The sequence below is a fragment of the Chroicocephalus ridibundus genome, chromosome 4 (genome assembly GCF_963924245.1).
Source record: "Chroicocephalus ridibundus chromosome 4, bChrRid1.1, whole genome shotgun sequence".
Taxonomy (NCBI): Eukaryota; Metazoa; Chordata; class Aves; order Charadriiformes; family Laridae; genus Chroicocephalus; species Chroicocephalus ridibundus.
Genome location: NC_086287.1, coordinates 18,116,451 through 18,129,399, shown reverse-complemented (window position 1 = coordinate 18,129,399; position 12,949 = coordinate 18,116,451). Strand labels below are relative to the sequence as shown.

Sequence of the window (12,949 nt, the reverse complement as noted above, 5' to 3'; positions counted from 1 at the left end):
CTCTGTTTCCTGACACCTCCCCCCACAATGCCTAATTTGCAAGCTAAGCTTTGTACTAGTTACGGAGTAAGTTGACTGTGCAAATTTAATAAGTTGAAGAAAAAAAAAAAAGTCCTCCTCTCTGTAGAAGAGCTTATAACAAACAAAAGCCAGATTGTATTAAATGAGATGCTTAAGTAGTGCTTTTCCCTTAGTTTTGTGGCTCATCTGTCTAAAAACCAGATAAATATTTGTACGATGTTTAATATAAATTAACCATATGACTTATTGTTTATTTTTAAAAGATATGCTAACTAATAATTTTCATCTCCTCTGCTTAAATATTTAGAACAGTATGTATGCCATGGAAACTCCCACACTGCAGCTTTGAGGATGCTGTAAAGCCTTTTTCTTGCCTGCTGCATTCTCTGCCTATTAGTGATGAAGCTCTCCGCATTTCCTCTAATTTTGGGGGTGATGGGGTCTTTAAGTTTCGGTGTCAGCAGCTTCAAACACTTTGAGGTCTGACTTGTGTATGTTGAGTTGTTCTACTGTGTCTGCCGCCACCTCTACTGGTATCCCCCAGTCCGTAATTCTGCACACCCCTAATTAGCCGCCCTGGGGAGCCAGCATGGACAAGAGGAAATGGCCTCAAGCTGCGCCAGGGGAGGTTTAGGTTGGATATTAGGAAAAATTTCTTCACCAAAAGGGTTAGCAAACATTGGAACAGGCTGCCTAGGGAAGTGGTGGAATCACCAACCCTGGAGGTATTTGAAAGATGGGTAGACATAGTGCTTAGCAACATGGTTTAGTGGTGGTTTTTGTCAGTGTTAAGTTGATGGTCAGACTCGATGATCTGAAAGGTCCCTTCCAATCTAGGCAATTCTGTGATTCTGTGTCCCATCAGGCGCGAGGGTGCTGCCGTACAAAGCTCTATAATAATGCATTTCCCCTTCTCTCCCCCTTGCAGGAATCTATATCCTGATCGCGGTCGGAGCCGTCATGATGTTCGTGGGGTTCCTGGGATGCTACGGTGCTATTCAGGAGTCTCAGTGCCTTCTGGGAACGGTAAGAGGCGCAAAGCTTTGGATGCCGCTTGGTACCATGATGTCCCTGTGGGTTGGCACACACCATCCCTCCCTCACTGGAGACTTCTGCAAGGAACGGGGCTGGGAGGTTGCCTGAGCACGTAGGTGGGAACCAGTTGACCTCTGCAAGGAGGAAGGCAGCAGCATTTGGCGGAGGGCATCTGTGCCCGGCGTGTCGGAGCTCCGGTTGAGCTGGCAGGGACGCTGCAAGCTCCTGCTTCTGCCTGGCTGCAGGACAGGGGCTGAAGCCAGCAGCATAGCAGAAGAGGTGCGAACAGCAGGATTCCTGGAGATTCATTTTTTCTGTTATACATCAACACCCCCCCCCCCCATGCTTTTTTCCCCACCACGGTCTCACTGTCTTACCAAGCACCCACTAAACTCTCTCTTTCTTACCTAGTGTCCCCTACAGCTTCCCCTTTCACTCCGTTTCAAGGTTGCCTGTGGTGGTTCCAGTTCTTTTAAGGAATCCTCTACTATTTTTATCTGTTTGGACAAGGAAACAGCAAAGATTTCCCACAATATCTTAGCGAGGATGACTAGGTGCATCCTGGAAAATCCATTACTGAAGTGTTACAGGCGTCCTTGATGTGAGGCAGCAGCTCAGGATTCCTGGCATGGGATGAGCTTAATTGTATAAACTGTAGCTACACCAAAAGCCTTTGCCTTGGGGGTGAGGGAGAGCCATTTATTTAAAGCAAGTTCTCACATGTGGTTCAGCTTTAAAAAAAAAATTAAAAAATCAGAGGGTTAAACATTTTTTAAAAAAAATTTAAAAAAAAATTTAAAATTGGAAGGACTTTCCAGTACTTGGCTTCGTGGGGCTGGAAGATTCTTGGTGGTGGTGTAGTGACCCGTGGGTGTGGATTCAACTGGGACAGAGGGAAATGGAGCTGCTTTCCCTCGCTCTCGCAGACGGCTTCACCTCTAGTTGCTTCTCTTTCCCGATAAGAAGGGGGTGCTTCTCTCCCGCTTTTGTAAAGCCCTCCTGAAGGCGGGCGGCGGAGCGCTGCTGTAGGAGTTTGCAGGCATTACCGCTGCTGCGAGTAGGAGGAGCCGGTGCACAAATCCGACAGGGGTTGTTGTAGCGAGGTCTGGCAGCTTTGGAATATTTTTTTTTGTTAACGCAAGCGATTACAGAACCTGAATTACTCCTGGCTCCCTCTTGAAGTTGGAAAGAGGATTAGAAGGGCAGATGGTACAAAGTACCTGAGGCCCGACAGTGAAACTGGCTGCTTTTGGCTGAAATTAGCAGCTCTAGCCGCTGTGCGCTGCCCGTGTTTACTCACGCCTTGGCTTGCCAAGAGAAGGCTGGAGACGCCTTGCGACAACGCTTTCTGCTGGCCAAGGCTCCCACCGTGCTCCAAGGACTTTTCCAGGCAACGTCCTTCGGGTGTTGCAGGGAAGCAGCCGCTCTCCCCTCTCCTGCAGTCGGCTGATGGAGTGACTATAGGCTTATTGCAAAAGGGGAAAGCACCAGGAACCTCCGCGCTATCAAAATCCCATGCCGAAGGCAGCATGGAAGATGAGTGGTGAGACCTGAGGAAGGGAGGAGGGAGATGCTCAGTATGGAGCGGGCTCTGCTCCCCGGGAAAGGGCGGGGGCACATCCGACCGCCTACCCGGGAGCATCGCTGTGTTCCCATAGTGTCAAGCTGCATCGCTGGTGTTTTGCGGCCAGCTCAGAGAACTGAGTCTGCAGGAAGTTCTACCTCCAAATCTGGGAGAAAGGAGCCATCCTTCACTGGAGGGTAAGCACTGCAAGAGTGAGCCCTAGTGATTAACCAGAGAATTACAGTGGCATTGCACCCGCCCTTTAGGGTTCCTTGAGGGAATGTGGACCCAGTCCCCCAAAGATGTTCCTGGAGAACCAGGGATAGGTAGGTGTTTAAATAGGAGTTGTCTGCTTGGGAACTGGACAAGGACATTGGAAGTCCATTCCTGCTGTCAGGTCAATATCCCTGCTTCCCTTTTGCTGATAACCCTTCGCTCCTGCACGTGACAGCCAGGTCATTCTGGAAGGTCCTGTTTCCTCTGTTGCTGAAGAAAATGTCCTTGAATGTGTCTGGAACAGAGACCGCCCAGGATCCAGGGGCTGTTGTCCCACCCCATACTGTGATTTTGTCTTCCCCTGACTGCATTCACCACTCCTGCTTCTTTACTTCCATGGCAACTCTCCCATTTGGGGGCTTTTCCCAGGAAGAAGTCACTGAGGGTGGTGATGTCGCGGAGGTAATGTTGGCTGCGTGGAGCATGCCTGTCCGTGCCTTCTCACTCGACTCTCACGTATGAACTTTACGGTTTCCCCTTCCCAGTCTAACAGGTTGACCATCACAACGCATTCCCGCCATCTGAACAAAAAGATGGAGGGAGGCTTTGGGGGGATGGCAGGGAGGAGTGCTGGAGTTGCACAAAGAGGGTGGGACTGTGGGAGAACATCAGTGTTAATATTTATGCAAAAAACTGCAGCAGCCTTGCAGGGCTGTGGATGAGAGCTGGCCATAAATCACACCCTGACGCCCCGCAGCTCCTCAGCAGCTGAAATGTGCTTTTAACCCTGCACTGGCAATTCCCATCTGCGGAGCATCTGTGGCAGATCAAGAAGCTTGTCTGGACGGTCCTGCAGCCACATGAAGAGGAAAAACGTGTCTTGTGGTGCAGAGGGCATCCTCATCCCTGCCAGTCCCTCTGTGGGAAAGGCTCTGCTGATCCGTGCTCAGCCCTCCCAGTGGGAAGTCTGGGGTGGCATCCGATGAGTTATAGGAAAATGTGTTTGGGCTAGGCACGTGTGTGAGAGATAAAATGAAGTCAGGCGAGGCCTTGCTCTGATCTCCTCCATCAATAGAAGTGCCGCTCCACACTTCTACCCATCTAATTGCCGCTTTTGCCTGTAGCCAGATACATTAAGTGTCCCTCTCTTGATTTGTCTTTGCAGTTCTTCACTTGCCTGGTGATCCTGTTTGCCTGTGAAGTTGCGGCTGGAATTTGGGGATTTGTCAACAAAGACCAAGTAAGATGACTCCCAAACCTGCGCTTGTGGGATTGGTAGGCTGGGGCAGAACCGCAGCAGATCGCGGCATGAGCTGTTTTGCTTGCGAGCTGCTCCCAGACTGAGTCACGGGGGCTTGGATTCGTGGTGTGATCTGGGTGGGTCACCTAACTCCTCTTGGCTGAGCTGACGAACTTTAAATGTGAGCACTTGCTGGTGGCAGCTGCCCTTTAGGGTGTATAGTGCAATGTCTGGAATAAAAATAGCCCTGTCTCGCTTGGGTCTCCTCTGGCAGTCACACCGTGAGCTGATTCATGGATGAAGTCGTGAAGGGAAGCCATCTGCACGGCCTAGGTGCCAAAGAGCAAACCCAGCCACGTGGCCCCGAAGGGAGAGAATACCGTACAGGGAGAGCCTGCGTTGATGGGATTGTTTAATGCTTCCTGCTCTCTGCCAGTATCATATAACCCACTTTGGGCTGTTCGCCTGCCAGGACTGAGCTTGCCGCTGATCAATATGCTGTGCACGCGAGGGACAGAACTCATCTGTCTGTCCCAGGCACCCTGCTAGAGACTGCTCGGATGAGGTCCTCAGGCTGCAGGGGGGTTAGATAAAGGGTAGGGCTGAAAATTGCGGCTTTTCACCTTCCCTTTCTGCTCACCTTCCCCTCGCTATGCTCACATGTGCTCGCACACGCGTAGAGTTTGGTGTCAAAGAGCAAAACTATCAATGCATGGGAACCATGGCCGGGCTGCAGCAAGGAGAGGGCTGGGTGTTGATCACTCAGCCGCTGAGGGTTTGGAGGAGAGAAGGGGACCGCTTGTGCTCAAAGCCAAGGTTAGACTCTCCGGCAGGGTAGGAAATGTGTTTACTTTACTAAGAGGCGTAAGCCAACTGCATAAGTAGGTGGTGGCCTGCTCAGCTTTCACACGCATGATAGGCCACAGATGACCAGCTCGGCCGTGAATGGGAACACCCTTGTAGTCATTCACCGGCGAGAGCATGACTTCATCGGAATAAGCTCTTCCGTGGCTAAACATATTATTATGCAGGCAGGGTGCTGTTTCCTAGCAACTTGGGCGAGCTAATTAACCTTTGCGGAGGGGCTGTGCCTCTTGCAGATGTTAGTTTGTGAATCCTGAAGAGTCGAAGATGTGCGACTGAACCAACACCAAAACAAGTGAAGCCCGAGTGAGGAGGGACCCCGTGGCTGTCCATGAGCTTGGCCATCAGAGCATAAAGCATAATATTTGGGATTTGCCAATACAAGAGCAATGACCTCAGCCGCTTAAAATTAATTTCGCAGTTTAAAATGAGCGGTGGCAGCCTGTTGGCCTCGGCTGCTTTTGCAGCCTTGGTGATGAACGGGCTGTTTGGAAGCCCCCACTGGCGAGGCAGGCAGCTTGCTCCTCCCCGCCTCGGTCGCCGGCTTCTCGGGAGCGACACAGGCTGGGAGGAAAGTAATGAATGATCCCAGCCACCAAGAGCCGCTCCCAGCAGGAACACCGTTCCACCTGGGATTGCAGCCAGTCATCTCCTATGAAGCGAGCGCAGGATGCTGTCGCAGGTAGCTGGAGGCAGTCTCTCCCTCAGCCTGCCTTCTCGGAGGTGCTTTAGATACAGGATGGCAAAGAAGTAGGATTATTATTTTTTTTTTTTCCATGTTCCACAATCACACAGTTTCGTCAGAGAACATCATCGCCCTCCATAGCGCACTTTTTTGAAACAGTGATGGAGAAATGCTGGGATAATTGACAGAAATCGAGCTGCTTCTTGCTGCAGTTTCTTTTCTCATGTGCTAATCCAGCCTGCACTGCCAAGAGCAGATGTTCTAGAAACCATCTTCTCTTTCATACTTGCTTGCATTTTTTTCTTTTGCTTCTCTTGTATGTCCTCTTTTCATCTGTCTGTCCCAAATTATTGAGGAGAAGCCACAAGGCCAGTTTCCCTGAAAACGAGGAGGTTTTTTGCATTGTGGAGCAGACTTCCATGGGTGGCTGCAGTTTACCAGCCCAGGTGGCAGGGCTAGAGTACGGATGAGACTTCTCATATAACCATTTACAGGGCTGGGGTGCCCAGCTCCAGGTAGGGACCCGGCTAGAGTTTGACGACCATCTAAAAGCACCTAAGCTTTCTGAGCCAACAGAGCCACCTGACTGGGCTTTAGTGTGTAATATCTCCCAAATTCCTGCTGTCCCCACTGAGCCCAACAGTAGGCCTTGTTTGTCATCCCACCTCCTCCTGAATTCCCCAGCGTGTCCTGGTGGGAAAGGTGTTGCCTGCTTGTTTGGTCTCCATGGGTCGGGTGGTTCAGTACAAGCTGTATCTGCATTCCTGACTCTCTCAGATCTTGTGGTTCACCCTCTGGGGCTTGGGTGTCTTTGCCTGCTAGAGAGAGCTAGCGGAGCACTGGGCTGGAACCTGCTGGCTGGTGGATGAGGTTCTTAATATTTGCTGCTCTTGACATGCCGTGGCTGGAGGGACTTGAGCCCTATGAAAGACAGGTCTTTTTTCACGCGCCTGTGCAAATAAACAGGCTCCAAATCTGTTTAAAAACTGCTCATCTACCTGCAAGTGCCATTAGAGGGAACCTGTCCCCTTCAGGCACATCTGCCGGGTGGGTTTCCTCCTCCTCCTCTGGCTGAAAGGAAGGGTTTTCCCCCCGTCTTTCCTAGATAGCCAAAGACGTGAAGCAGTTCTACGATCAAGCGTTTCAACAAGCGCTCATGGCAGACTCGGAGACGAACAACGGGAGAGCTGTAGTGAAGACCTTCCATGAAACGGTAAGACGTCGTCGGTCTCGTTGCACACTCTGCTTAGGCTACGTGCAGTTGGCCAAAGCCACCGCTGATGGACAGGGTCCTGCGTGCTGTGAATTATACCCAGTTAACTTCTGCCTGCGGTGTGTCCGTGGGTAAGCGGTGAGGAGCGACTGTCAGTGCACAGACTGATCCTCCCCACCAAGGCAGAGGCAATCAGTTGGAACTACGAGTTCTCCAGCAGGGAATGAAAGCAACACTGGATTTTTTTGATGCTTAGGAGTGAACTGGATGAAAGGTGTTCTCGGCACTGGGGTTTTGCTGCCTGCTTTCCAAGTTCTATGTAGAAACCTCCCCTCCGTAGGAGTTTCTTGCGGCCAGAGGAAATGAGAATGTGAGAGGAAGGAGAAGTAAAAATTGGGGGTCAGGAAAATGAATGGGAAAAGCAGGCTCTAAAGCAGACGATGCTACATTCAGACCTTAGCCTGTGGAGCTTGCTGTTGCAACAGAGTTGTTGCAACAGGCTTGCGCCACCTTCAATATTCTGCGCTTCGCTCTGTGCTGCGAAGTCTGGCCCCAGCTCTTACTAAGTTGCTTTTCATTTAATGCAGCACCCCTGATTAAGTAAAATTCAACGGAAGAAAAACGTTGCTCTGAGGAGCTAATCCAAATACTTCCTCTGCTCAGCAGGAAGCAAAATCTCTAGAGAGAGTTGGGTTCACTCCCCTCCAGGATACCGGTGCCAGACCTGCCTGGGGTTGTTGTAGGAAGCAGCTGCGTTGCATGGAAAGAAAAGAATTGAATTTAGGGAGTTATTCCTCCTCCCTTGTTTCCTCCTCCAAGATGTCTCCTCAGTCTTGGGTGGCTTCAAAGATGTTTAATGCTGGGGAGAGCATCGCATGAGTGTTTGCTGTCTGCTAATGCTGGGGTTTTGTTGGGTTTTTTGGCCTCTCTCCGTGTAGCTGGACTGCTGCGGTCCTGATAATGCAATAGGAGCTGTCACTCCCCTGTGGAGAGATGACCTCTGCCCAAAGAAGGACTCCATACTGAAAACCTTTCTTGAGGTAAGCATGGCTGGTCTTTGCTCAGCGCAGCTCCTGCAGGGAAACTCGGCTGCTGGGGAGACTTGGGGATTTATTGGGAATTAGATAAAAGGTAGAGGCTTTGTTTATGTGGGGGGTGGTGAGGGATGTTGGAGGTTCCCATCAGTGCTTCCTTTGCTGTTCCTGCTTGAGGGGGCTGGCAGGTGCGGAGGGGTGAAGGCTGGTGGGAAGTCCTAGAGCCAGGACCCAGGAACGCGAGCAGGAGCGGGGGGAAGCAGAGCTGCCTTTCTAGGTGTCGGGGATGGGCGAGGGGGAAGCAGGCCCTCTGACCGGCACGCTTCTCTGCTTCAGACCTCAAGCTGCCACAAAAAAATTGACGAGCTGTTCTCCGGAAAGCTGTACTTGATCGGTATCGCTGCCATTGTGGTCGCCGTGATCATGGTAAGTGCGACTGTGTGGCGCCCTGCTGTTGTGGGACGGCGAAAAGCCACCTCAGGGTGTCCTGGTCCTATTCCAGCTGGGCTGGATCCATCTCCCTCTTCCGGATTCCCCTGCAGCTCAGCGTGCAGCACCAGCCCTCGGCACCCCAGCCGCACTGGGATGCGGTGAGACCAAGGGCTTCATTGTCCCCCCAGGGGTTTGGGATGTTAGGGCAGGCGCCCGGCAAGCGCGGTAGAGCAGAAGCACCTGCGGCCCCATCCAGAAGGGCAGATCATTGTCGAGGCTCCTCTCTGCCTCCAAAACCGCTTGCTTCTCCAGGCCACCATGTTTTGTCTCTGGGATCTGCAGTGGGAAGGGATTTGCTTGCTTTGCCATGGTAGCTTTGCTCCCCGGTGAGCGGTGGGTGTAACGCCAGAGGGATCTCAAAGCGTTTGCTGTGTAGTTGGCAGCTGGGAGGCTTCGAACATATCACCGCCGCTGCCAGCCAGAGAGGGGAGAGAACATCATCTTATCTCGAATTGGCCAACTCCTAATGAAAACAGCAGCAAAGACACAGCACCTCTGCCCTTATCTCGCGTGAGAGTGTTTATGTGGAGCAGAGGATCTCAGGACGGGTGGGGGCTCCCACGTGGTACTGATTGGCGCCTCACCGGTGCTCCTGTGTCTCCCAACAGATCTTCGAAATGATCCTGAGCGTGGTGCTGTGCTGTGGCATAAGGAACAGCTCCGTCTACTGAGCCGTGAGAGCCAAGGGGGGGGAAGGGGGGAGCAGGGCAGACGGCGCTAGAGGGGACCCCAAGTGCCACCAAGTGACAAGGAGACATTTCAACAAAAGACAAAGAAAACTATGTATATAAATACTTCCAATATTACCATACAGTACTTATCATTTTTATTTCGAAGTACTTTTTTTTTTAAATAAATAAAACTTTCCCGTATCCTTGTGGCTGAGTTAGTTACACATCAGTTTTGTGTGATGGGGAAAGCTGCTGTAGCAGGAGGTCAAGTCCTTCCTCCCCCTTCCCCACCCCCCCGTAACTCAGAAATGACGTTGGTGGAAGATGTACAGAGGAGAAGGCTGCAGCCTGTTACCAGAAAACTTTGCCTTGGTTTTTACTCTCTTTTTCAGCACCGACTTTTTTTTATATGTATAATTGGATGCTGAAGCAGGATTTAGCGGTTTTTGTTTGTTTGTACTCATCTTTTCCTACCATCACCCCAGCACCCTGGTATTTCCCAGCCGTCCATAGGGAAGCCTGGCTGACTGCCCGAAGCCTGGGAGAGAGGAGAGGAGAGGGTGCAATGTGTCCGGGTGGAAACGCCAGCACGTTGTTCCTTTCCGACCTGTTTGCATCGCTAGGTCAATCCTTAACAGGAGTCACGCTTAAGTTTTTTTTACGCTCTGAAGAGTGAGGATGTTTTTGGTGTTTTGTTTTTGTGTGTTTGTTTTTTGTTTTTTTTTTTCCTCGGGGCTATAACTTTATAAATTGGCTCGTTCCCACTGATTCATTACATTTAAGGGTCAGTGGCTGGGGGTGAACTTTAGTCCCAGTTTTTCAAATACAAGGAACTGAAAATTAAGTCACTTTTTTAACCTCCTTCAGTGTTTCTTTATAGACATGTTTTTGGAAGAGTCTGGTTCTGTACTAAGTTTCCACTGTTAAGCTAATGCTGGCATACACATGATATTCGAAAAAAGAATAAAACTTTAAAAAAAAAAAAAAAAAGTCCTTAACCTTAGGAATCCTGCACTTAACGTATTGCAGAATGATGCTTGGGGGTTCCCAGCCATATGCATACATGTTTAAAGTTTCATCTTTGCATCACTCTCTTGTTCAATGAAATTTTCCTGACTTAACAGCATGTTGTCACACACTGTATCATTGCTGGGAAATTTTCGTAACCTGATTTTGGAGGAAAAAAAAAAAAAGTTTATTTTTAGGACCTTCCATTTGCAGTTACACCAACGGCAGGAGATCAGCTTATCAAAGCAAGGGAATTCAGGATTTTAGATCACGCCTGTTGAAACACTTTGTTGTGACCTGGTAAGCTTTGATTGCCAATTCGATGTATGTGGCTTCTGTTGTATGCCACTCCGTTACCATGTAGATAGAGGGGGAGAGTGACCCGGGAGCTATGTAATAAAATCAAAGTATCTCTAAAAAGATGATCTATATGTATAGTTCTATAGATATATATTTTTAAGCAAAGCCTTTTCCTTAGCCGTACGGGCATTTGAGCTGGAAATGATGGTTATCTCTCAGCTCTTTGCCACCTCGAAGCAGGTAAGGGGAGGAGTTGAAACTAGTGATCACCTTCCCCACTTCAGGAATATTTCCGTTTCTTAAAGTATTTCACTCCCCCGCTTCGTTGCAACGAAGAGCTTCAGATCGGATAGGGAGGGAGACCCGTCATCGTTTTAAACTAGTACTTTGTCCACTGCACGTGGCTGCCATGGCCTTTGCCACCACGGGATGGGAAATTCCTGCACTGGGCCAAGCTGATCCATTCGGAGGCTTTTCTCCCTTCCACTCCCCCCTTTCCTCTTCCTGCCTTTTAGTATATAGGGCCTTTAGAAAGTATATAGATAAATATATAGATATATATATATATATCAAGTTGTGCTGGGTAAGAGGAGGAAGTGCTTCAACAGAACTTCGGATTGAGGGGTTGGACAAGAAAAGATTCAGCCTTAGAAACAGCCTTAAAGCAACACTGCCCTGAATGTCCACGTTGTGCACATGGAGAACGAGAGGAGATTTTGCAGTAGGTAACCCCTTCCCCTGCTCCCCAGCGTAGCTCCTTCAGGTCATCTACTCTGTTATGTGGCTCTATGTATATGCATCAACCAAGCATGTGTGTTTACATATATGTGCATCGGGATTGTTAGCATACAGAATGGATGTGTAACTTGCCGCCTTTTTCGTTGACTGTTGATAAATGTGTATAAATATGCCATTAAGCATTTCAATTCTGTTTTCTTTCCTTATACCGTATTTTTTATATTGTTCAGCATTCAGTTGATGCTGTGTACATAGCTGGAGCTCTGTTTGAAGACGGACTGGGTCTCGATGCAGGTCAGGTGTGTCCTTGGACATTGTAGCTTTAGGGGTCTGGGTTGTCCCAGGAAGGAGCAATTGGGAGAAAGTGGTACTTGGAGAGGGAGTGTGAGCTGTGGGAGGAAGAAGAGCAGGATGTTTGCTCAGACCATGTCCCGCACGGGCTGCAATTTGCTCTCTGGTTCATTTCAGAGGTGGCTTGTCACTGTGGGGAGTCCTGTCCCTGCGGCTGCTGCAGGAAAGGTGCTGCGGGAGGGGAACAGCCAGCGCCTGGGAAGGTCGTGGGAGGGGACAGGAGGAGTTTTGCAGGGAGACGGTAATGCTTTCTTTGGAATTACTAGCCAAGAGTCCCCATGGTGGATGGCACGGTCATCAGCTGTAGCAGGAGGGGTCAGCCCTGGGAGAAGAGGGGCAGAGAGGAACTGTCACGCTTAAGAACAATGAAGTAGCTGAGAAACCCTCGCAGACAGAACTACCCGCTTGGGTCTCCTCTCATCCAGCCTCCAGTGAAGGAGGAGTTTAACCTGAGTTAAAGCAAACTGGAGAGGGAGCTGTGAAGCGCTGAGGGGACTCACCCTGTTGTAGACACTCAGGATTCAAAAGCAACTGGGCTCTTCTGCCAGTTGGTCGGTCCCAAAAGTGACTGAGATGAAGGGGGGAAAAACCCACTAGGTAGGACCCCTGTCCTGCCTCAGACCCTCTCCTGCATACCTGCGCGTTTGTGCATACAATGTGGGGCCCTGTCCTGCTCCCCTCCACACCTCCAGAAAACAAACTAAGGATGAAGCATCCTCCTGGAGCTACTGACAGCTGAGAAAACAGCTGTGAGCTGAGGCGGGGAGGAGGAGAGGCCACTGGGGAGGAGAAGAGCCAACTGTCCAGGTCTAAGTTCAAAGACCACGTGGAAAGGTCAAACAGAGCCACTGACAGCTTAACTGAATGCTTGGGATTTTTTCATACTGTGGAGCATGCCACGAAGCAGTGTGTTTAACTTCTTTCTGCCTTTTTTTTTTTTTTTTTAAAGAAATGAAACAAAAATCAATTTAATAAATATTTCTCATAGTGTGCATAGTGTGATGAACCGCTGCAGTTTTACAACCAGTTAACCTTAACACCGGGATGCTTTGTGAACCAGGCTTCAACAGCATGGGTTTTTCCAGCCCCTGGGAGGGGGGCCTGCGGGCAGGCTGGGGACGCATCCAGAATGGTGCTGAGGGAAGGCAAAAAGGTTGCTTGCCGGCAGCGGTGGCTGCTGCAATTGTGCCCGCCCCTCAAGGGAAGGGGGGGCACAACTGTGGGGGAGCTAATGCGGATTGCAAAATAGGGTGACTGTGCTGAAATTCAGGGGGGGGCTGCGGTGGCAGTACCGCGCACACTCAAGGGCCTTCTCCTAAAGTAACCAAAAGTGGCCCAAAATGCCTTTTGCTGCCATTTGGACAGGGGCTGCTCTGATTTTTGCAGCTGGTCTGGTGATGCCACCACTGTTGCCACCGCCTGCCCCCTCCGCACCATCAGGGGAGAGCGAGGGGGGAGGCCGAGCGCTGTGATCCCACAACTACCTGCCTTTCTCTGCCCTTTCTTGGACTCCCCGC

The 12,949-nt window shown here is 50.3% G+C and overlaps 1 protein-coding gene across 1 annotated transcript in view; it reads left to right on the top strand.

Annotated features, from left to right (window-relative positions):
• The window catches only part of CD81 (CD81 molecule), a 36,340-nt gene extending 23,916 nt beyond the window's left edge, over nucleotides 1–12,424 (top strand). Inside the window, exons 3-8 of the mRNA XM_063331895.1 lie at nucleotides 950–1,047; nucleotides 4,002–4,076; nucleotides 6,731–6,838; nucleotides 7,777–7,878; nucleotides 8,209–8,298; nucleotides 8,973–12,424. Coding sequence (XP_063187965.1) covers nucleotides 950–1,047; nucleotides 4,002–4,076; nucleotides 6,731–6,838; nucleotides 7,777–7,878; nucleotides 8,209–8,298; nucleotides 8,973–9,035 — 536 coding nt within the window. The 3' untranslated portion in view covers nucleotides 9,036–12,424. The remainder of the gene's footprint in view (nucleotides 1–949; nucleotides 1,048–4,001; nucleotides 4,077–6,730; nucleotides 6,839–7,776; nucleotides 7,879–8,208; nucleotides 8,299–8,972) is intronic.
• Nucleotides 12,425–12,949: the final 525 nt, after the last annotated feature.